Source organism: Sander vitreus, chromosome 24, assembly GCF_031162955.1.
Source record: "Sander vitreus isolate 19-12246 chromosome 24, sanVit1, whole genome shotgun sequence".
Classification (NCBI taxonomy): domain Eukaryota; kingdom Metazoa; phylum Chordata; class Actinopteri; order Perciformes; family Percidae; genus Sander; species Sander vitreus.
Genome location: NC_135878.1, coordinates 16521346 through 16547360, shown reverse-complemented (window position 1 = coordinate 16547360; position 26015 = coordinate 16521346). Strand labels below are relative to the sequence as shown.

Genomic DNA, 26015 nt, shown 5'->3' with positions numbered 1-26015 from the left:
TCTTTACGTTTGTCAATTTTTTTTGTGTTTGCGTCAATTTATTTTAAGTTTTTGTCAATTTTTCTATTTTTTCTATTCATTTGTCTATACTTTTGTTCCTTTTTTGACATTTTTGTCACCTTTCCTGCTTTTTCTGTCACTTTTCTCAGTGTTTTTGTCTTTATGTCCTGTTTTATATCTAACTGTTCTCCAACTGTCTTCATTGTTCTGAAACCAGAACACAACACATGTGAGGATGACTCATTTTGAAGGAAATGTTTTCTACACAAAATGTGGAATAAATCACAAAAACATTGAGTTCAACATGAGACAAACTGCCATGATGATGATGATGATGATAAAAAGAATAATCTTTACCAAAGAGTGCGCCGCCCGTCCGGCCCTTCCTCATCAGGTACATGGCCCAGGACAGGGGGCCTGAGCCCGAGAATGCCCCAGCGTTCATGCTTCAATCCTGGGGGCAGAAACAGCCACACAGGGGCAACTTTGCGATGGGGGAGAGGGTATCAAGCGACAAAATAACAATCCAAAGAGGAAACTTTTCAACACTCAGAGGGGAGAGAAAAGGGAGAAAATAACAAGACAATGAGGGAGATGGGAGGAACTAGAAAAGGTAAATGAGAAGGAGAAAACAAAAATATAGTAAGGTTGTTTTTTCACTTTTTGTTTAAGTCCAAAGTCCAAAATTTGAAGTCAGCGAGAAAGAGAGTCAGAAAACTCGTTAGGCAAAGACGAGCTGCAAGAACTGCTTTTATAGCTCTCATCACCCCCTTCCCCCTCCTTTATCTCACCCTACGTATTAGTAAAAAACAGAAAGAAGCAAGGGAGACGGAGGAGAGGAGCCAGTGAAGCTGAAATCATTCCTTCCTTCTCTAAAGCGTAGCCACAGGGGACACCACTCCACTCTGCCCTCGGGCTCTTTAACGCTGATAATTTCATTTAGCTTCTCAAATCATTTCCTCCCCAGGGTTTCTGCAGGTTTCACCATGTCAAATTTAAGACGTTTTACTCGGCAGACCGGCTGATGGCTGTTGTTTGCTGGAGACCATTCACAGCAGTTAGATGTTTCTCACTTTCTGCCTTGGGACTCCAGCGCCCGAACACCCAACGCTCCCTGTTTAACTGCTTTCTCACTCGCATAAGAAGCAGTAGGCTTCAAATACGTTGAAAGCAATTGGATTTTTGCCCTAAATTCAGTTTTTCAAAACAAATCTCGTTAAACTTGCACTTCCACATACCTAAAGAATAAAATCATTTTTTGTCTATGGTACAATCTGATAGAGACTTGCAGCAATAACACGAAAGCTGATTGGCTGAAATATAAGTTTTTGGTTGGTCTCATTTGTAGTCATTTGGACTGGCAAAAAACCACAGAATAAAAACTGTGTATAGCGCAGCAGGAGCATTTCAATGAGCATGAGATGTAGCGTTACATGGACGTAGGGAAATTAAGACTTTCTTAAAATTATTTAAGATCTAGACACAATACTTCAACGTAATTACGTCTGTGACAAGAAAACAAAACAGGGGCGGCAGTGTTTCCAAATGTCTCCGTTTTAGGGGCTCGGAAACATCGCAGTAGAGTGGGTGCGAGATGTAAACGAGACGTAAAAAAGATAAAAAAGATATTCGTCTTTAACGCAAATCATAGCAGTGTAGATGTAGCCTTAAAGTTAACAGAACCATTGGTCTCTGTTGGCTAAATACAGACCCAAAACCTCGAGGTGACCACTGTGACACACTAACACACACCGGAATACAGCGGGCCACCGCAGTCTATCCCAGAGACCTCCGGCTGATGACATCACCACAAAACTGTGTGTGTGTGTGTGTGTGTGTGTGTGTGTGTGTGGACGTACTCATGCTCTGGTACAGCAGAGATGATTGCTTTTCAATGCCCTGCTTCATAAAGTAAGGACACTCTGTGTTCTCGGGGTTTACTTTTCCTGTCTTAAACATCCAGTTCCTAACAAGACCAATGTGTCGGTTCTTTGGATCTTGAGTGATCGAATGGTTCCTCTCTAAAAAGTGTAATTTCTTTTCCTCATCAACTGTCACTGCTCTCAACAGATTTGAGACTGGCCGGTCCTGGTTGATGTAGGAAGACAGCTGATGTTCCCCGACACCGTGACAGCTACCAAACTAACACCAAACATGGTCTGGATGTCCCAGGGAACCAAACAAGTAGCGTTACCGGAGTTAACAATTCAAAGTGAATGAATGAATGGATGGACGGATGGATGGATGGATGGATGGATAGATAGATAGATAGATAGATAGATAGATAGATAGATAGATAGATAGATAGATAGATAGTTTTTGCCAATGGTTGTACCTTGAAAGGTCAGCGGCAACTAAAAGTTAAAACAATTTGAACTTTGAGTGCAGCGGCAATTCCGAGTGTTGCGCGATGCTCTCCACATAGGAAATCAATATAACGGCCGGCGCAGTGCGGTTTTGCCACCTTTCATGTATAGGCGGCTTAAGGTTTAGAAAGGAAGAGAGGGTAAAATATCCAGCTGTGTTAGCACAGTAGGGGGAGGCAGGGGTGGAAGGCCAGCTGTAAACCGCTGCAGGGGCTTCTTGGGGCCATCTCTACATCATCCTGGGACTCTTAGGGATCTGTGGACTGCAGAGACAAAGAGCCATCAACAACATCTTCCAAGCGGCCGAAAAGGCTTCCAATTGGCTCTAAATTAACACAGGTGACGAGCAGTGAAGTAAGCTAACTGGGTCACCCGGGTAAGGGTGTTTTACACACCTGATAACCCAGGCCAATCAACGACAATGTGTCCAGGTTGCACCGTAATGTGCATCATGCAACCGTCACTTCATAATTATAGATATTATATTGCATGTGTCATGTCTCTGAGTTTATAGAGAGTCCGTTTCACCTTCTGTCTCTATCTGTCTTTCTCTCTCTCTCTGTCTCTTTCTGTCCGTCTCTCTCGCTCTCTGTCTCTCTGTCTCTCTCTCTCTCTGCCAGTGGCTGTCTGTCCCTGTCGCCTCCTGAGTTGAGGCCACCCTGAGGCCAATGACAGGGCATGGCAAGAATCAATACCACACACACACACACACACACACACACTCACACACACACACACACACACACACACACACACACACACACACACACACTGGAAAACCGATAGAAATCAGATGGGATGAGTCAGATCAGACACTTCAGTGAGCTTAGTAGATTTGTATCGAAGCACTCTCATCAATTGATCAGAGACGGAGTTAGCAACTGTATTTAGTTAACACACACACACACACACACACCTCGTCTATAATTCATGGGGTGTATTGTGCGGATGCAGTTAACTGCCGCTTAAAAGTAATTAATTGATTTCCTGACATATCAGTTAGCAGCAAGACCAAATGACACACACACACACACACACACACACACACACACACACACACACACACACAAAGTCAAATTCAAATTTAAGGTTTCAATGAAAGGAGGCTGGTTTGGTTTGTGTATTTCTTCTGATAAAGGTTCAAGTTTTTGACTACATGTCTCCTTCGTACAATAGCTCAGCCACATGTTTAAATGTCCTACATGTTTAAATGTTTTACTGCATGGAGCCACTTACAGTAGGCTGCTGGATGACTTTACGGCACAGTGCGGCAGAGCTTTATGGCTGCCGTCGTAAAGCTCTCAGAGTTTCTTCTAACCAGCGGCAGATGGAGGAAGAAGTGAAAGGTTGATGGTCACCAAAGTTCAGCAAAGGTCAAAATTGATAACTTAGAATCTTTTTTACATTATAGGCTGATTTATGATCCTGCGTTGCAGTGTAGATACAGACCCTACACCATAGAAACGGACCCTACGGTGTACATACAGACCCTACACCATAGAAACGGACCCTACGCTGTACATACAGACCCTACACCATAGAAACGGACCCTACGCGGTACATAAAGACCCTACATAATAGACACGGAGCCTATGCTGTACATACAGACCCTACATTGTAGAAACGGACCCCACGCTGTACATACAGACCCTACATTGTAGAAACGGTCCCTACGCGGTACATAAAGACCCTACATTGTAGAAACGGTCCCTACGCTGTACATACAGACCCTACATTGTAGAAACAGACCCCACGCTGTACATACAGACCCTACATTGTAGAAACGGACCCTACGCGGCTAATAAATACCCTACACCATAGAAACAGTCCCTACGCTGAACATAAAGACCCGACATCATAGAAACTGACCCTACAATGTACATACAGACCCTACACCATAGACACGGACCCTACAGCGTACAAAAAGACCCTACATCATAAAAACGGACCCTACATGGTACATACAGACCCTACATCATAGAAACTGACCCTACGCGGCTAATAAATACCCTACACCATAGAAACGGTCCCTACACGGGACATAAAGACCCTTCTTCATAGAAACAGTCCCTACGCTGAACATAAAGACCCTACATCATAGAAACGGTCCCTACGCGGTACATACAGACCATATATCATAGAAACTGACCCTACGCGGCTAATAAATACCCTACACCATAGAAACGGTCCCTACGCCATACATAAAGACCCTACATCATAGAAACAGTCCCTACGCTGAACATAAAGACCCTACATCATAAAAATGGTCCCTACACGGTACATAAAGACCCTAAACCATAGAAACTGTCCCTACGCGGGACATACAGACCATAAATTGTAGAACCGGTCCCTACGCTGTACATAAAGACCCTACACCATAGAAACGGTCCCTACGCGGGACATAAAGACCCTTCTTCATAGAAACAGACCCTACGTGGTACATACAGACCCTACACCATAGAAACGGTCCCTACGCGGGACATACAGACCATATATTGTAGAAAAGGTCCCTACGCGGTACATACAGACCCTACATTATAGAAACAGACCCTACGTGGTACATACAGACCCTACACCATAGAAACGGTCCCTACGCGGAACATACAGACCATATATTGTAGAAAAGGTCCCTACATGGTACATACAGACCCTACATCATAGAATCGGTCCCTACGCAGTACATAAAGACCCTAAACCATAGAAACGGTCCCTACGTGGAACATACAGACCATAAATTGTAGAACCGGTCCCTACGCTGTACATAAAGACCCTACACTATAGAAACGGTCCCTACGCTGTACATACAGACCCTACATTGTAGAAACGGGCCCCACGCTGTACATACAGACCCTACATCATAGAAACGGTCCCTACGCTGTACATAAAGACCCTACATCATAGACACGGACCCTACGCTGTACATAAAGACCCTACTTCATAGAAACGGACCCTACGCGGTACATACAGACCCTACACCATAGAAACGGTCCTTAAGCGGGACATACAGACCATATATTGTAGAAACGGTCCCTACGCGGTACATAAAGACCCTACATCATAGAAACGGTCCCTACACCATACATAAAGACCCTACATCATAGAAACCGTCCCTACGCTGAACATAAAGACCCTACATCATAAAAATGGTCCCTACGCGGTACATAAAGACCCTACATCATAGAAACGGTCCCTACACCATACATAAAGACCCTACATCATAGAAACCGTCCCTACGCTGAACATAAAGACCCTACATCATAAAAATGGTCCCTACGCGGTACATAAAGACCCTACATCATAGAAACGGTCCCTACACCATACATAAAGACCCTACATCATAGAAATGGTCCCTACACGGTACATAAAGACCCTACATCATAGAAACGGACCCTACGCTCTACATACAGACCCTACGCCGTAGATACAGACCCTACGGCATAGATACAGACCATACACTGTACATACAGTCCCTACGCCGTAGATACGGACCCTATGCCATAAATATGGACCCTACACCTTAGATACGGACCCTACACCGTAGATACAGAGCCCACGCCGTAGATACAGACCCTACACCATAGATACAGATCCTAAGTCATAGATGTTTTTTTCTACCATAATGATTGTGACCCATTGTTTCAGGGAGAATAACAATGCATGCTGATGTGTTTTTACACCAAACGCCAACAATAACGTCACTTTTTCTTCGTATCATCTTTCATTAAAATACTTTTAATGTGCAAAGTGTGTGTTATTCCTTTGTCTGTGTTTGTGTGTATTGAATTATTCAACCGGCCTCTGCGATCAGAGAAGAGGGCTTATTCTTGCTAAACTAAAAATTGATTTTCTGACATAAGAAATGAAGGAGAGAGGAAAGAAATGAAGGAGCGAGAGAGAGAGAGAGAGAGAGAGAGAGACGGTGAGAGAAAGTGAAAGAGAGAGAGCATACATATTCAATCATGCATACAGTCAAGTAAAATGTTCACTCTTTCAACATAGAAATGTCGGGAATGGTAATAGACGGAGCAAATTGACACCGTTTCTGAGACAGTCAGACAGACAGACAGACAGACAGACAGACATACAGGCAGACAGACAGACAGACAGACAGACAGACAGACAGTGAAAGAAAGAGAGACAGAGAGAGAGAGACAGACAGATAGAGGGAGAGAGAGAGATAAATAGATAGAGAGGAAGATAGAAGTGCCCCAGGCTGTGTTTAGTGCAGTTTGAATGGCTGAGCAGGTGCATTAGAGCGAAAACATTTTTTACACACACACACACACACACACACACACACACACACACACACACACACACAGTGAACGTGGAGGTCACAACTGATCAGAAAGGTTTCTGGTTCTGTCCATTGCGTGTTTGAAGTTCTCAGAGATAAATTAACTCCTGAATACTGTTTTCTCTCCGTGTTGAACTTCTATTTGAACTTTTTCAAATGCAGGTTATTTGGACTGATGAAAGTTTTCATAAAGCCTACCGCAGACTTGTCACAGGCACAATACATATACCGTTACTTCTGCTAACAGAGAAGCCAACAGAGAGAGGAACAAGATGCCAGGACTCTGAGAGAAAGAACACAGGAACTGTGAAAGCAGTTGTCTTGAACAGATGTTGAACCTGCAACATGACTAATGTCCAAACCAAGGTTTATGTGACCCGCCATACCCTTCCACATCTTCCCTCCCCCCGCTGTACCCCGTCGTACCCCCTGCCATACCTCCCGCCAAACCCCGCCGTACCCCGCTGTACCCTTCCACATCTTCCCTCCCCTCCTGCTGCCCCCCACCGTACCCGCTGTAGCTTTCCACATCTTGCCTCCCCCCCGCGGTACCCACCCACATCTTCCCCCCCACATCTTCCCCCCCGCCATACCCCCAGCGATGGTACAAAAACAAACCTGAGAAGTGAACTGTGCTCACAGAATTAAATGTAAAGCTATACTTGTCTAATTCCAGATAGATTCTTACTTTACAACTGCTAACTATCTTTGGTTTAACAGTGTGTTTACGGTCCAGGTTTATCATGGTCAGAGAACACAAGTCACTAAAATCAATGACTGTTTTCCACGGCCTCAATCATTTCTGACAGTTTGAGAATGACACTTACAATCAACTAATTAGCCATTCACACCCTCAGGCTTTGGGTACTTTGTGTGTGTGTGTGTGTGTGTGTGTGTGTGTGTGTGTGTGTGTGTGTGTGCGTTTGCATGCTAAGTAACCTCACAGATTCTGGAAACATAAAACGGGTCATCACAGTGGAAGGACCCAGCCGAATCAGCCAATCAGACACCTTAAACTCAACCACACAGGGACACACAGAGTCCCAAACGAGCCAATGAATAAATCAGAAGGCTTAGTCGCTGGGCGGAATTTAAAATAGAGGAAAAAAAGGTGCTAATGGGTTAAAGGCAACACTTTGCATTCACTTGTTAACCACAATGTGGGGACAAATGGGGATGGCAGGAACTAAGGGGGTGAGGCAGAGTGAGAAAAGGGTGAGGCGACTCTTTGCATGACTTCTTCGTTAACCACAGGACCGAAGGGACGACTGTCCCACCAGACTTCATAGACACGCACCCGCTATTTTGCCCATTAAGGCTGAAGGGAAACCAGTGCGGTTTGGAAAAAAACAACTTGGGAACAGTGAAAAAGCTCGGGATGATCACAGGCTTCATTGATCGTCAGATGGCTGTTCGCTGTTGGCGGTTTCTGGAAACATCGGAGGATGTTAGAGTCAGCGGAGAAGTGTAGCGAAGCAAAGAGGGCGACTGAAAATAGAGACGGGTGACGACATTTCTTAAAACATATAGTCGTCAAAGTTTATTGTGAAAGGGCAAGAAAAAAACGAGATGTCAAGGTTTACCTCCGTAACCATCTGCCAACCTAAACCCAACCACTGACTCGGCGTGGTCTTGGCATTGACCGAAGTTACTGTACAGGGTGCTGAGCTTGGATTGGGTGCACACAGTGATATGATTCAGCTTTACCATTAAATATGGGTCTGTGGCCTCGCTGGTGGTTCCCCTTTCTTGCTGAATCTCAGTAAACAGTGTTATCTGAGGTCCAGATGACAGAAGAGAAGAGCTGGAATGGAACCCAAAGAAATCTTGGTGTGTTTGAGTCAGATCAGCAGTGCAGATGCTATGCAGAACTGGCTGATATTAATGAGAAAGATGAAACAGAGGAGAGGAAGGGTTAGGGTTTGGGTAAGGTTACCTTATAATGGTAAGGAAAGCCCTGCAATGCGTGCTGTCCGCACCACAGATTTTCATTCTGGGTCAACACTCAAAACTGTAAAATAAATCCACAGATTGGGTTTGCTGATAATATAATATCTCAAGAGGAATTGCTGAATGTTTCATTCAAGACTATCAGCATCATTCCATCACCGTCACATTTTAACCCGTTAATTTGTTGGTCTTGCATTGGAACAAATGAAATTGACTCCGTCACAAAACAAAGTGTGTGATGAGGGAATCCATGATAAAACCTCCAGCTGAGTGAGGACATTTCTTTCAGCGATCAAACAGCGGAGCAGCCGTGTGATGTGTGGCCAGATTGCCACATGCTGTGTGTGACTGTGTGTGTGCATGGGTGCGCGTGTGTTTCTGTCTCTGTGTGTGTGTGTGTGTGTGTGTATGTGGAATAGGAGAGAAGATGGATCCATAGAAGGCATTCTGTCTTTATTCCCAGGCTTCAAAATAAGAGCCAGAGATCACAGCTGGACAAATGACCAAAAGGAGAGAGAGAGAGAGAGAGAGAGAGAGAGAGAGAGAGAGAGAGAGAGAGAGAGAGAGAGAGAGAGAGACAGACAGACAGAGAGAGAGAGAGAGAGAGAGAGAGAGAGAGAGAGAGAGAGAGAGAGAGAGAGAGAGAGAGAGAGAGAGAGAGAGAGACAGAGAGAGAGAGAGAGAGAGAGAGAGAGAGAGAGAGAGAGAGAGAGAGAGAGAGAGAGAGAGAGAGAGAGAGAGTGAGAGAGAGAGAGAGAGAGAGAGAGACAGAGAGAGAGTGTGTAGTTAGATAATCTGTCAAAAAACATTTAGAAAAGAGCAAATTCAAATTCAAGGCATGCATTAAATCACAGCTTGGTTTCTGATCTCTTAAAACTACAGAAAAAAGGAGCACAGATGTAAAAAGATGTGAGAATATGTTCTAACCCTGAACACAGTAAAGGTAGAACAAGATGTTTCAGACTGGAAACAGACCCTGCCGTGTGGAGAAATAGTTGTAAAGTGATGGAAGGAGGAGAGTTTCTGGTAAGCAACACAACTTATTTCTCATTAGTCCTTCCTTCCTCTCTTTCATCCACTCTATGCCTTCTTCCATTCTGATCTCACTGACTACCCAACATCAGCAGCATGCTGGAAAACATTTCTGTCTCGGGAATCAAATGACTAAAGCATTTCATTTCAGAGCAGGTTGGATGAGTTTACATTAATTTCTAATGAAGTGAATGTATTTCAGGAGCCTGGCATCACCAGAGTAATTACAACATGCTTATTAGTCTGAAACCTCTCAGTACATTTTACATTTCCAAGGGGCGTTATCAACGGGGCAGACCATAATACCAAACTGCGTCTGGCTCTGGACCCAATAAGAAATACAACCAATCAGAGCAAAGAACAGCTTTTTGCTGCCTTTTTCACCGTTTTGGTGCATTTTGTGACATTTTGGGGCATTTTTCATCGCTTTTGACCCTTTATCCGTCTATTTTTTCTGTGTGCTTCCTGTGCACAAAATATTCAGACTAAATTACACTAAAAATAATTTAGTTTTTGCTCCTCCTTACTGGCCTTTCTCTCCCTCTGCTATTGTTTTTTTCCTTTTTCTTTTCATGTAGCCAATACACACACACACACACACACACACACACACACACACACACACACACACACACACACACACACACACACACACACACACTCAAGTGAGCCCAGCTTGTGGTTATTTATTGTAAAACTCTGCTGGGTTTTTGTGGCTTTTGGTAAGACTCACTTGTCTGTGGTGTGTGTGTGTGTGTGTGTGTGTGTGTGTGTGTGTGTGTATGTGCGATGAATGCAAGGCCTTGTCTTGCTAACGGTCGCTCTGCCACACGCTTCCTTCTTTTCCTCACTATCTCCTCTGTCTGTTATAACACACACACACACACACACACACACACACACACACACACACACACACACACACACACACACACACACACACACACACACACACACACACACAGCCTCTGTTAGATAGGTTGCAGCTCACACAGTTTTTATTTCCTTGTAACTTTGCACCCACCAACACTGATACTGCAGTTACTGTAGCAATGGTTTCATATGATATCGTATGAAAACTCATGCACAACAATTAGTATGACATCCTACGAAATAACGGAAACCGGGGTCATGTGACAATTACGCTGCCGACAGTTTAGACACTAAAACCACTAGTTAAGATTAGAAAAAAAGATGATTGTTTGGATTATAACGGCGGCCCTCAGGGACATGAACACCTGTTTCCTGGGTGAAAGTCTTGTGTTTTCTCCTTAACGTCTCCAGGACATGAACACCTGTTTCCTGGGTGAAAGTCTGTGTTTTCTCCCAACTTCTCCAGGACATGAACACCTGTTTCCTGGGAGAAAGTCTTGTGTTTTCACCTTGACTTCTCCAGGACATGAACACCTGTTTCCTGGGTGAAAGTCTTGTGTTTTCACCTTGACTTCTCCAGGACATGAACACCTGTTTCCTGGTGAAAGTCTTGTGTTTTCTCCTTAACTTCTTCAGGACATGAACACCTGTTTCCTGGGTGAAAGTCTTGTGTTTTCTCCTCAAATTCTTCAGGACATGAACACCTGTTTCCTGGGTGAAAGTCTTGTGTTTTCTCCTTAACTTCTTCAGGACATGAACACCTGTTTCCTGGGTGAAAGTCTTGTGTTTTCTCCTTAACTTCTTCAGGACATGAACACCTATTTCCTGGGTGAAAGTCTTGTGTTTTCTCCTTAACGTCTCCAGGACATGAACACCTGTTTCCTGGGTGAAAGTCTGTGTTTTCTCCCAACTTCTCCAGGACATGAACACCTGTTTCCTGGGTGAAAGTCTGTGTTTTCTCCCAACTTCTCCAGGACATGAACACCTGTTTCCTGGGAGAAAGTCTTGTGTTTTCACCTTGACTTCTCCAGGACATGAACACCTGTTTCCTGGGTGAAAGTCTTGTGTTTTCTCCTTAACTTCTTCAGGACATGAACACCTGTTTCCTGGGTGAAAGTCTTGTGTTTTCTCCTCAAATTCTTCAGGACATGAACACCTGTTTCCTGGGTGAAAGTCTTGTGTTTTCTCCTTAACTTCTTCAGGACATGAACACCTGTTTCCTGGGTGATAGTCTTGTGTTTTCTCCTTAAGTTCTTCAGGACATGAACTCCCATCAAACCTTTTACTATATTTGAACTCTTGAGATTCTGTAGGAATAATCAATATTATTTATATCTTTTTTCCTGTTATTGTAAATAAAATATTTTTGACATTTTGGCAGCGTCACCTTGGGAACTTCCGACGGTTGTGTCTCACTTTGTTCTGACATATCCTAAACAATGAATGGCTCCAGAAGACAATCAATGAGAAAAGTGTTTGCTGGATCATTGGGTGTGATATGTGACTCTCTGCCTCTCTCTGTGAGTGGCTTGTTTCGCTGCTTTGACACTTTGCTGATAAGTTCCGAATGTGAGAACGCTCAGACGCTAGGGTTACCGCTGTGTCTGAGTGAGGCTCAGCATCTTTAAAATCAGCCTTAAGCAGACCTGTTCAGCTTCCTCTGTTACACCATGCAGTCTGCTGATAACACACACACACACGCACACACACACACACACAGCAGGTGCAGCCTCCAGATAACCAGACGTTTGTGACGTTATGGCAGCCAGACGCCAACAATGTTGACACTGAACGCAACACGATGCGTTCAGACGTCACCACAGGCGTAAATTACAGAACAGTTTGATATATGAACAGTGCAATGCTTTAAATTCAACACATGGAAGATGGAAACGCCAAAAACAACTTTCAGCCAAAACATCTGAGATATATGGAAGAAAACTGATATATGGAGCGGGAACGGAAGGATGGAGGAAAGAAGAACAGCTCCTGGAGAATACTTATGAATCAAGAAACAGGATTAACAGACACTATTACAATTTCAGTCACAATATCTTCATTTTATAAAATGAGTTGCTATTTTTGGTATCAGACTCATCTGACGTGTTCGTAAAGAAATGGTTATGAAGTAACATGAAACATTTTCAATTTGCATTATATTATTTTTATTTTCATGACCAAGAAAGCAAAGATGAAGTTTCCATATGGGGGTTGTGTTGTCTTGTTGTCGTGCTACTTTATTGGCCCGTGTTTATATTAATTAATGGACTGTGTGAAATCTAACGGAGCACACGTTGCCATGCTCTGCTAGGATTCAGGAGGAGTTACCAGAAAACTAGACTCACCTCGTATGAGAGCTGACTCATCAAAGATATCGTTGGATGCCATGATATTATCCTCTCCGCTCTTTTTTAATGTGTGTATGAACAGAACATTCATACACACACACACACACACACACACACACACACACACACACACACACACGCGCAACATAAATGAAAACCTATTTTAACAAATGAAAAAGTAACTTTAAACACAAACTGGATGACATCTACTGAAACCAATTCAAAGTCCTTTTTCCCAACAGGGGTCTGAGCTTTCAGCTGTCTTCATTCCTCACACATGAATAGTATCAGTAAAGGACAAACGCAGACAGAGGAGGCAGCGCGAGGAATTCAGTGATAACAAATATCTAACAGGCCAGTTCAGTTGGGCAGACAGACCGTACAGGTAAACTTTCACATAACAGACACTTAAACAACTGGGATGGGCTGAACAGAAAGGGCTGTTAGATATCTGCAGGACTGATGAGGAATATGGAGACAGGTGTGCAGACAGACAGGTGAGGAGACAGACAGGTGTGGATATGGGCGGGGCATTCAGGAGATGGACAGGGCTCGTTCGATCTCACACCAGTGTGCAGCGGTTTTCGTGTTGAACGACAGGTTTCCTCTGAACGGTGTGGAAGGAGCATTTAGATGTTTGGTGGGCGTGTCAGAGATGTTAGCCAATCAGCAGCAGTGTCATTAAATATGTGGTGATGAAAAGACAGCACCACCGCTCCAGTTTAAAGTTACATTTTGCTACATTTTGTTTTGTCCTCTCTCTCTCTAGTTTCGTTTTTCTTTTTGTCGTTTCGTTCGGAGACTCCACAACATTCAGTGTCATAGAAGAGAGGGATCTTCTATTAATCTGCCACTGTGGCTTTGTGTGTGTGTGTGTGTGTGTGTTGTGTGTGTGTGTGTTGATGGTTAGTTGAGGAGAGAAGTGGAGTCCATTGCAGATTTTATTTGAAATATAACATCAGCAGTGCGCTGCTTTTTATACAGATACATTGTGAGGTTTTACCACCTACTTGCGCTCATAGTACCAAAGCAATGAAAAAACTGTAACTCTCCCAACATCAATCGGCTACAAAAACTATGACGGGAATTTATATCTGAAGACGGCTTTAGAGTGGGATCAAACTTTCACCACCTGCTGGTTTCAGGATCTGTAATCAGAGGTAACTTGACCCTCAAATCCACGCCTCCTTATACCCAAACACCTGCACCGACATACACACACACACACACACACACACACATACACACACACAATGCCAGGACAGCTGTTACCCCTCCTCAGCAGGTTTAGGTTTCTGCTTTTTAGCATTTTTCCTCGTGACGTGTGATTGCTGTTGTACTTCTTTGCACTTTGTGTAGAAATCAGAGCAAAGTTAAAGTTTGCGCAGGTCTAAATGGACTCTCAGGCACTCTGGGTTTTGGATGCTGATGTGTTCGGGGACAGGGAGGGTAGATGAGGACTGGGCTGGGAACAGATGATGTCCTGGGAGAGCTCAGCAGGACGCCGCTGACCTCTGACCCCTCCCAGACACAACATGGCCTAACCCCAACCCTCCAACCCTGACCCTCCAGCTGCAGCTTCCTGGGTCACACCAGGGTGAGATGCCGACGCAGGGGGCCAATCAGCTGACATTAAGAGGAACACAGGAAGGATGGTCACAACTGAACAATATGAAGCACAAAATAAATGTCAACTACCTGGACTGACAGCAAGAAACAAAAGATAGAACCCGACACAGGGCGCACCGCTCAATCAGCTGACGTTTTGAACTGACAAGGCAGGCCACGGAGCTATGTTAGTGCACACAAATCATCACTTGCTGACTACTCCGTTGTTGCTGCACACCTCACTAGTGAGTCCGCGACTTTCCACAAATCGGTTTAGACGGAAGTATATGCTGAGCCTAACCTTAGGCCGCTAGATCTTTACAATGCTATGTGCCACTCTGACCATTCTGCTACGATGATTTGACTGTCTATCCATTTTATAACTATGGTGATTGGTGCATACATAAACAAACAAACATATTAAACATTAATATGAAATAAACAATAAATACAGAAACAAATATGTACAAAATAGCTGTTAGGGTTTAGGGTTATACTCCCCATAGAGCTCCCACGACATCAAACCACATCATGTCTACACCCTGCTCACATCTGTGTGTGTGTGTGTTGTGTGTGTGTGTGTGTGTGTGTGTGTGTGTGTGTGTGTGTGTGTGTGTCTGTGTGTGCCTGTGTGTGTGTGTGTGTCTATGTGAGCCTGTGTGCGTGTGTGCGTGTGTGCGTGTGTATGTGTGTGCATGTCGCTGTGTGTGTTCCTACCATCTGCTACAATACAACAGTTGAAGTGGCCTTTGAATGTATCAACAAAGTGAACAAAGTAAAGTCTGGACGGCGTCCAGCGGCTGACCCTTCCTCTCTGGACTGAACCAGTCTGATGGCCAGACTCTGATTCATAGCAACACGCTCTGTTCTTTTAGCATCAGTTTATGTGCATTATGAAGCATCGCATTAGGAATGCTGGATGGAAACAGACATTCAATGAAACTTTCTTCTCTCTCTCTTTTCTCTGCAAAATTAACTGTTAACTGACCGACAATCTATCGTTATGTTCCTTGGTCCGACACTCTTTCAAACCTGCCTCGTTTAGTTGTTTTTAATCACACTAGAGTTGGTCCCCACTTGTTTGGGCAGCTGTGAGAGCGCAGCATCAAACTCGCGACCAAAAGCGACCAAACAAGCGTACCAAGACCTGCTGGATCAGGTGGTCTCGGTACGCTTTCAATCCAACTCTGGAGCGGTTTGTTTGTGGTGAGAATGTGATCCGACCTCAAACCACACTAACTGTGTACTCCTGTAGTCAGGTAGCTTGGCAATCTACGATGTGGCAGAGTAGCAAACTGTAGCAGCTTCAATGTTTCTCTCTCTGAAACAGACAGCAGTCAAACTGTAGCAGCTTCAATGTTTCTCTCTGAAACGGACAGCAGTCAAACTGTAGCAGCTTCAATGTTTCTCTCTGAAACAGACAGCAGTCAAACTGTAACAGCTTCAATGTTTCTCTCTCTGAAACAGACAGCAGTCAAACTGTAGCAGCTTCAATGTTTCTCTCTCTGAAAAAGACAGCAGTCAAACTGTAACAGCTTCAATGTTTCTCTCTCTGAAACAGACAGCAGTCAAACTGTAGCAGCTTCAATGTTTCTCTCTGAAACAGACAGCAGTCAAACTGTAGCAGCTTCAATGTTTCTCTCTGAAACAGACAGCAGTCCGCCACTCGCATCTCTATGGTCAAACCTGCTGCCGTTAAAGTTGGAGACAGACACCGGCAAAGTCTCGGTGACCAGGGCAGAAGTAGGAACGTTGCTCGCTAACAATGTCTAAAATGAGCTGGTTTGACCATGAGATGGAAGAAATACGCACTAGTCCAGAACACAGGACCTTCTTCCTGTTTTTACTTTCTTGCTCCCGCTCCCCAGACACATCCGACCAATAAGAGGAGGGAACGCTCTTGCGTGATTTGTAATGATGCATTTTGGTCTGCCTGGATTTTCCCAGGTGTGAATCCAAACCAAACCATAGGGGAAACCGCTCCAAGTTTACTAACTCATCAACTGATTCAGACCGAAGCAAACAAACTACAGGTATGAAAATGCCCTTATTCTGTCATTGGACTTTTATTCTTTTATATTTTATTTCTCCGGGAACCATCACCTTATCGTGGTGGAGAGGTTTGTGTGTCCCTATGAACCTGAGGGCTGTGTTGTCTGGAGCTGTGTGCTCCTGGTAGGGTCTCCCAAGGCAAAGTGGTCTCAGGTGAGGGGCCAGACAAAGAATGGTTCAAAAAATCCTATGAAAAATCGAGGAAGGGATGAAGTGACCCTGCCCGGAGGAAGCCCGGGGCCCCCGTCTGGAGCCAGGCCCAGATGGAGGGCTCGTCAGCGAGCGTCTGGTGGCCGGGTTTGCCACGGAGCCCGGTCGGGCACAGCCCGAAAAAGCTACGTGGCGGTCATCCCTCCATCCCATGGGCCCACCACCTGTGGGAGGAACCGCTGGGGTCGGGTGCGCTGCCACATGGGTGGCAGTGAAGGTCAGGGGCCTCGACGGACCAGACCCGGGCAGCAGAGGCTGGCTCTGGGGACGTGGAATGTCACCTCTCTGTGGGGGAAGGAGCCGGAACTTGTGCGGGAGGTGGAGCGCTACCGGTTAGATCTGGTGGGGCTTACCTCTACGCACAGTCTTGGTTCTGGAACCATACTCCTGGATAGGGGTTGGACTCTTTTCTTCTCCGGAGTTGCCCAGGGTGTGAGGCGCCGGGCGGGTGTGGGGATACTCACAAGCCCCCGGCTGGCGCCGCTACGTTGGAGTTTAACCCGGTGGGACGAGAGGGTCGCCTCCCTACGCCTGCGGGTTGTGGGGGGAAAACTCTGACTGTTGTTTGTGCATATGCACCAAACAAGAGTTCAGAGTATTCGGCCTTCTTGGAGACCTTGAGTGGAGTCCTGCATGGGGCTCCAGTTGGGGACTCCATAGTTCTGCTGGGGGGGACTTCAACGCGCACGTGGGTAATGATGGAGACACATGGAGGCGTGATTGGGAGGAACGGCCTCCCTGATCTAAACCAGAGTGGTTGTTTGTTGTTGGACTTCTGTGCTAGTCATGGATTGTCTATAACGAACACCATGTTCGAGCTATAGGGATGCTCATAAGTGTACTTGGTACCCAGAGCACCCTAGGCCAAAGGTCAATGATCGATTTTATAATCGTTTCATCTGATCTGAGGCCATATGTTTTGGACACTCGGGTGAAGAGAGGGGCGGAGCTGTCAACCGATCACCATCTGGTGGTGAGTTGGGTCAGGGGTGGGGGAAGACTCTGGACAGACCTGGTAAGCCCAAGCGGGTAGTGCGGGTAAATTGGGAACGTCTGGAGGAGGCCCCTGTCCGACAGACTTTCAACTCACACCTCCGGCGGAGCTTTTCGTGCATCCCTGTGGAGGCTGGGGGGCATTGAACCCGAGTGGACAATGTTCAAAGTTTCCATTGCTGAAGCTGCGGTGAGGAGCTGTGGTCTTAGGGTCTTAGGTGCCTCAAGGGGCGGTAACCCACGAACACCGTGGTGGACACCGGTGGTCAGGGAAGCCGTCCGACTGAAGAAGGAGTCTTTCCGGGATATGTTATCCCAGGCGACTCCGGAGGCAGTTGCAAGGTACCGAAGGGCCCGAAGGGCTGCAGCCTCTGCCGTGAAAGAGGCAAAGCAGCGTGTGTGGGAGAAGTTCGGAGAAGACATGGAGAAGGACTTTCGGTCGGCACCAAGGTGCTTCTGGAAAACCGTTCGCCACCTCAGGAGGGAAGCGGGGAACCATCAAGCTGTGTACAGTAAGGATGGGACGCTGTTGACCTCAACTGAGGAGGTAATAGAGGCGGTGGAAGGAGCACTTTGAGGAACTCCTAAATCCGACTAATACGCCCTCTATGGTAGAGGCAGAGCTGGAGGATGAGGGGGATTGGCATCAATTTCCCTGGTGGAGGTTGCTGAGGTAGTTAAACAACTCCACAGTGGCAAAGCCCCAGGAATTGATGAGATCCGTCCAGAAATGCTTAAAGCTCTGGGTGTGGAGGGGTTGTCTTGGTTGACACGCCTCTTCAACATTGCGTGGAAGTCTGGGGACGGTGCCTAAGGAGTGGCAGACCGGGGTGGTGGTTCCCCCTTTTTTAAAAGGGGGACCAGAGGGTGTGTGCCAATTACAGGGGTATCACACTTCTCAGCCTCCCCGGTAAAGTCTACTCAAGGTGCTGGAAAGGAGGGTTCGGTCGATAGTCGAATCTCAGGTTGAAGAGGAACAATGCGGATTCCGTCCTGGTCGTGGAACAACGGACCAGATCTTTACTCTCGCAAGGATCCTGGAGGGAGCCTGGGAGTATGCCCAACCAGTCTACATGTGTTTTGTGGATCTGGAGAAGGCGTATGACCGGGTGCCCGGGAGATACTGTGGGAGGTGCTGCGGGAGTACGGGGTGAGGGGTCCCTTCTCAGGGCCATCCAATCTCTGTACGACCAAAGCGAGAGCTGTGTCGGGTTCTCGGCAGTAAGTCGGACTCGTTTCAGGTGAGTTGGCCTCCGCCAGGGCTACGCTTTGTCACCAATCCTGTTTGTAGTATTTATGGACAGGATATCGAGGCGTAGTCGGGGTGGAGAGGGGTTGCAGTTTGGTGGGCTGGGGATCTCATCGCTGCTTTTTGCAGATGATGTGGTCCTGATGGCATCATCGGCCTGTGACCTTCAGCACTCACTGGATCGGTTCGCAGCCGAGTGTGAAGCGGCTGGGATGAGGATCAGCACCTCTAAATCGGAGGCCATGGTTCTCAGCAGGAAACCGATGGAGTGCCTTCTCCAGGTAGGGAATGAGTCCTTACCCCAAGTGAAGGAGTTCAAGTACCTTGGGGTCTTGTTCGCGAGTGAGGGGACAATGGAGCGGGAGATTGGTCGGAGAATCGGCACAGCAGGTGCGGTATTACATTCAATTTATCGCACCGTTGTGACGAAAAGAGAGCTGAGCCAGAAGGCAAAGCTCTCAATCTATCGGTCAGTTTTTGTTCCTACCCTCACCTATGGTCATGAAGGCTGGGTCATGACCGAAAGAACAAGATCCAGGGTACAAGCGGCCGAAATGGGTTTCCTCAGGAGGGTAGCTGGCGTCTCCCTTAGAGATAGTGTGAGAAGCTCAGTTATCCGTGAGGAGCTCGGAGTAGAGCCACTGCTCCTTTGCGTCGAAAGGAGCCAGTTGAGGTGGTTCGGGCATCTGGTAAGGATGCCCCCTGGGCGCCTCCCTAGGGAGGTGTTCCAGGCACGACCAGCTGGGAGGAGGCCTCGGGGGAGACCCAGGACTAGGTGGAGGGATTATATCTCTAACCTGGCCTGGGAACGCCTCGGGATCCCCCAGTCGGAGCTGGTTAATGTGGCCCGGGAAAGGGAAGTTTGGGGTCCCCTGCTGGAGCTGCTACCCCTGCGACCCGACCCCGGATAAGCGGATGAAGAAGATATTTTATTTTTATTATTATTTTTACTTTTATTTTATATTTCTCGGTCTCCTCCCTCGCTCTTTTTTTCTGTAAAACTGTGTGTTGTCTCATCTGAGAAAGGGGCTGGTAAAATAAGATTTCTGTCTCCATCCAGCTCATTTCTAATCATGGAAATGTAATATAGCAAATACTTTATGGCTGGATTATAAAAGGTGTCTGTTTCCATATGAACAACAGAAAGTGTTGGTGCAGTCTGGAGGTGTTTTCTGAGGGAGTGAAAAATGATGGAGGGAGGGGTGGTGGGAAAGTGTTGAAACGAAGGAGGAAAAGATGTTTCTGTCTGCTCAGTGTGAGAAACTTCTGGAAGCTCAGTGAATCACCCTAACCCTCCTCAAACAAGGCAGCTGTCCGCTGAACTACCTAACCTTAACCAAACCGTCGGAAGGGTGTTAGTTCACCAAAGATTTAAACGTTAGAGACGGAAAGATGTGTCATCATCCGAAGAAACAGAGAGAAGTGAAGGAGATTCCTCCGTTTCAATGACTCAGCAGCAGGAGGGGATTCTTCCAGTAAAACATTGAGAAACGCTGAGTCACACCTGCATGTGTTGAGTCTGACAGCTGCACAAGAACGTTCATCAGGAGTTCATGAACAAACATCTGAATCATTCTTCAGTAACAGAACTAAACTATTCTCAACTAAATCTACTCAATGTATTGCCAGTTAAAGTGTCCCTGATCGATCGGTCGCTGTTAATCAGGTTTTAGAAGCATTCTTTGAACATGTACAGCACAATCACAATCTGCGTCTCAATCTGGGTTTGTACTGCAGTTTGTGACAGTTTACGACCTCCCGTGGTGAGTCGAACGGGACATTAACTGCTCCACAAAGCAGAACCAAACCATTCGGCTGCTACGCAGCGAGACGTTTGGGAGAACACTTTAAACCTACGTATTCAGTCTGCCTTTCCCATTTTATATTTTGTGGAGAACTGTGCTGCTGGATGTAGTCAGGTGGGCACAATATTTATGAGAAAAACTACAAGGTATTATTTACCATTTTCTCTCTCAGACACACTCACACTCAGAGAAACACTCTGAGTCTCTCTCTCTCTCTCTATATATATATATATATATATATATATATACATATCTCTGCCTCTCTGTCAGGGATTGGGGGGCAAACAGAGCACGGCGAATGTGATAATTGGTCCCATGGGGTTTTAAGGAGAGTGTATGTGTGTGTGTGTGTGTGTGTGTGTGTGTGTGTGTGTGTGTGTGTGTGTGTGTGTGTGTGTATTTAGGGCTGCTCTATCCTGAGTGTGGATGACATGATAGACGAAAGGGTTTTAAACTTGTTTCACTGATGTACCAATGTTTGAAATATTGTTTCAGTACCCCCAGACCAGAGCAAGAGCCTGGTTATATAAAGAGGCAGATTAAAGTACCCCCAGACCAGAGCAAGAGCCTGGTTATATAAAGAGGCAGATTAAAGTACCCCCAGACCAGAGCAAGAGCCTGGTTATATAAAGAGGCAGATTAGTGTCTGATTTAAACTACAACACTGTAACTGAAAAACACTGAAATTCTATTCAAATGTTCATTATTATACCATAATTATTTTAGGAATTATGCATGACTGATACCCTCTGCAGTACTCCAAAGTACCCCGAGGGGTGTACGTGTACATCCGTTTTGACAAACACCGGCCTAGATTTTCCAAATGTTTTTCAGGCCAAAAGGATCAAACTGACAGTGAAACGAGTCATTTCGCTCCAACAACTGCTTTACAGACGGGAGTTTCTCCATGTGAGTCTGAGGCCTAACGTGACATTGCACCATTTACACGTTTAGCAAAGAGCCCTGCACACTGGGTCCAAGGTAGTGGCTTTTTAAATGTTTTTGTAAAGCAGCATGTTCAGACAAATTTTAATCCAACACAAAAATAGTTCATGCATTGTTTCCCTGTGGTCTCATGTGACACGTCAAACTCTCCTCAGATAGTTTGGTGTTTCTCATAGTGTTGCCTCCGTACGCTGTAATCTTTAAACACTAAAACACACTAATAAAGCTCAGCGCAAATTCTTTCAGGAAGACATCTAAATAACCCAATCACTACTCTTTCTTCTGTTTAGAGGTGTCACTTGAGTTAAACCAATCAGACTGGGTCATGAATCCAAGGACCAATCACAACATTAAAACTCTGCTTTAAATCAGTTCTCTCCCTGTGCTGTCATCTGTCGTTTCAGGCAAAGCGCTCAACCCTCCACCTCCCCTGCCGCCTCCGGTCATCGTTTTTTCCTCCGGCTGACCGCTACGTTGCTCCTTTTGTCTGGTCTCCGGTGTCTAGACTCCATTGGGGGTTATGTCCTGTTTCTCTACCCCTTCAAAAGATGTATTACAACGATGGAGTCTAATCTCCAAAGACTCTGTACATTTTATTATGCATTTGTACAATACATCTTTTGCATATCTGCAAACTAAGTCTCTCCTGATTGAAATTGCATATTAAACACATTGGTTTGGCGTTTGGATTTGGCGGTAACATGAACAAGTATTTGTCAGTCCTGGAAGGGTTAAACCAACAGTTTTCATTCTCAATGTTCAAGTTTCCTGCTGTGAAAGAGATGTTTCCTCTTCTCATCCACAGCCCCGAGGAGACACAGCCTGATGAATTTATGACCAATTTATGACCATATATATATATATATATATATATATATATATATATATATATATATATATATATTACATAATCCTCCTCTAACGACAGCTAACGCTGCTGCTAACGATCACGTGGGTTCCACTTTTATGACATCATTACTAAATTTAATGGCCGTTCAGCTCTGACGACGTAACGGCCGGTTATCACGATGGCTCTCAGAGTGTTTATGACATAATAAGGGATTTTACAGCAATGCCACAAAATATCTAATGATCTGTGTGTGTGTGTGTGTGTGTGTGTGTGTGTGTGTGTGTGTGTCTGATGGCTTTAACAACATTACGACGTCTTCAATGAGCTAACAGTTTTATGAGCTGATTATTTGACATGGACTTTGTAAAGTGTTTGATACAACATCACTAATGGGTTAAGGGCTAAATGACACACACACACACACACACACACACACACACACACACACAAAAAGAGTTACACATAAACCTGAAACAATGAAGGAAAACTATTTATCCTACACAAAGAAAGAAGTATTAGGGCTGTCAACAGATTACAAACTTTAAGTGCGATCAATCACATGATTGTCCGTACTTAACTCACAATTAATCTGCTTGGGAAATTAAAAGAAAATTATTCACAATTCACTGGTCTGAAATGGATTCATGTAAACCTTAAAAACCATTCAATGACGTGAGATCAGCAGACTTTACTGGCTTCACATTCACTAACTAAAAAGATGAGTTCACACGGCAACGCTCAACAGCCAGCAGAAGCTGTGAACAACTGCTATGTGAGAGCAAACTTCTTCTATCCGATATCTTACTGGAACCATTCGGGTTTCCCTCTTCTTTTTTCACAGAACTAAATCAGGATTTTCCTTCATCGCTGCTCTGGGTTAATCTTAGACTCATTTTGTTTTCTTGGTCTTTTACAGAAAACGTCAAAGTTTAGGGTCAGTCTGCTGTACACATATGAAAGCAAAAGCAAACAGATGAATAAAAGAGGAGGATAGCTACTAAACCTGCTAACTAACCCTAACCCTATCCAACATGCTTTTAAACACGTTAGGTAACTAACAATCCATGAAAAAAAGAGGGTAAGGAGATAAATTAGAAACCCCTGTGAGCTGGGGAACGCTGCACGAAGGACTGAAAGAGGAGGGACGGTGATTACAACGGGTTAACTTCTTCCTTAAACTTGAGTATTATGATTCTCCTTCTGTCTGTGGAACAAGCTACGCTGCATCAGAGTTTTTGGTGTGGACACACCTCCTGCATCTGTCCATTCTCTATGCATCTTCACATCAAAGCTACACACACCACCGCCACTAATTATCACACACACACACACACACACACACGTGCAGCAACCTGATCATTGGCGTTAATTGCAGACTTGCTCTCAAACAAGATTGCCACGCTACCTTAAACACCATAATTATCACCAACACACACACTTTTGTGCAGTGTGTAATTACAGGTAAGAGGAGCTACAGAGCAGCAGGTGGCTGAAGTATCAGGGACACAAACACGCGTGAAAAGATTTCAGGAGAAACTTGGCCATCACTAAATTTTTGAAAAAAGAAATCTTGAAAAGGTTTGCAATATAAACCTTAATGTCAATATATTGACAGCTCTGAACTGTAGTTTGGAAAGCTTTCTTTAGGATAATCCAAACAGCTTCAGCCTTGTTTGTAGCTAATAACTAGCTTTTTACAGTCTGGACAAACATCTATATCAGTTTAATATTGCTGTCAGACAGACTTCTAAGACAGGGAAGTGAAGCCGTTGTCTCCGCTCTCTTCAACCAGACTTCTTTTGATAAAAACTATTATTTTACCTCGCAGAACACGGTGGGAGTCGCTGCTCTACCGCTGCCTCCATCGCTGCCTCCATCGCTGCCTCCATCTCTTAGTTTGTGTTTTTGTGTCTCTTTAGTGTTTTACAGTGTGCATGTGTGTATGTGTGCCTAAACTAACAAACTAATGATGATGCCTGGTTAGTTGTTAGTTTAGGCAGCGGTAAAGCACCAACTCTCACCGTGTTCTGTGAAGTAAAACTTTTCAGGCTTCAGTTCCGCTGATAGAAAGGTAAAGCAGCAAAAAATCTGCTCCAAAGAAGGTTAGATTGCTCCATGAAAATGGTCACACACACACACGTTCTGGTCAGAGACTTTTAACCTGTGTGCAAAGAGAGAGAATTCATCGTTTTTTGTACTGCCTGATTCCCTACATTTCCTAGAATGCATTACTGGAGATCACCCTGTGTGCTTGTACAAACTGAAAACTGATCAGAAATCTCAATGAACGAAAAGACAGACAGGTTTAGGGTTCATCAGCCGGTTTTAGGAAGCTTTTTGCAGCAGAGTTCTGTCAGAGACTCGAAACGTGTTACTGGAAAACCGTTAAACATCTGCTCTCAGTATTTCTTGCAAACTGTTGAGTAATTTGGCTTCATCAACACGAACTGGTGCTGCTTTAAATTACTCAGTCACATGCAGACGTTTGCATTGACACGCAAATCCCAACTCCTTTTGACCCCGGTCCAACTGTTGATAAGATCAAGTTTGAAATGTTCTGATGAAGAAACAAACATGTCTCCAAGTAAGTGAAAAAGAGATGGGAAAAATGACAGAAACGTTGACAAAGTGACAAAAACATTTTTTTAAAAGCATAACAACATCAGAAAAGCGACAGAAACACTGAAAAAACTTTGAAAAAGGCTCAAAAACGTGAAGGAAAGGCGCCAAACTTCGGAAAAAGCATCACAAATGTTGAAAAAAAATGACAAAAGCATGGAAAACAAACAAGCATGGCTTTCATGGACCCCACCAACTTTAGATCATCCCCTAACACACATTTGCATCCACACGCAATTCACAAACTCCTTTTAATCAAACAGTCAGTGTTCATAGGCTCATATAAAGTACTCACATAGTCAAATAGTTTCCTCTCTCTCTCTCTCTCTCTCTGTGTCTCCCTCTTTCTCTGTTTCCTTTAACTCATTCGGCTTCCTGTAAATGATTACTCATCACTGACTCAACTGAACACACTGATGCAGTAAAATATGTGTGTGTGTGTGTGTGTGTGTGTGTGTGTGTGTGTGTGTGTGTGTGTGTGTGTGTGTTTCCAGCGCCCCCTGCAGTTCAGAGGCGACAAAGCAACATAAATTGTCTCATGACAAACATGAACAGAGTTCTTATGTTGAGCACAGTTTGGGCAGAAATAGTCCAAAAAGTCCATTACAATGATGAAATTCTTTTCTCTTTCTTATGAAATATAAGTTTTTCAACACGACAGCTGTGTTAGAGATGCATAGCTATGACAGAGATACCAAATAAAGTTGTGCTTTAACATGCAGTCATTCTGGGTGATTCTTTATCGTGTTTATGTCAATGTTATCGCCATGGTTTTTTCGCCATTTTTAGCACTTTTTGTGTACGTTTTGGTTGTTTTT

General features: G+C 44.8%; 1 protein-coding gene across 3 annotated transcripts in view; it reads right to left on the bottom strand.

Moving 5' to 3' along the window:
* The window catches only part of runx1 (RUNX family transcription factor 1), a 56561-nt gene extending 30973 nt beyond the window's left edge, over window positions 1-25588 (bottom strand). Inside the window, exons 1-2 of one of the 3 annotated variants that reach the window (XM_078243439.1) lie at window positions 25493-25539; window positions 358-484 (exon numbers count right to left, since the gene is read on the bottom strand). In XM_078243439.1, the coding sequence (XP_078099565.1) occupies window positions 358-445 (88 nt within the window). In that variant the 5' untranslated portion in view covers window positions 446-484; window positions 25493-25539. Of the gene's footprint in view, window positions 1-357; window positions 485-25492 lie in introns of those variants that run through there. The other 2 variants (XM_078243442.1, XM_078243441.1) reach the window with 2 other exon arrangements.
* Between the last annotated feature and the right edge of the window lie 427 nt (window positions 25589-26015).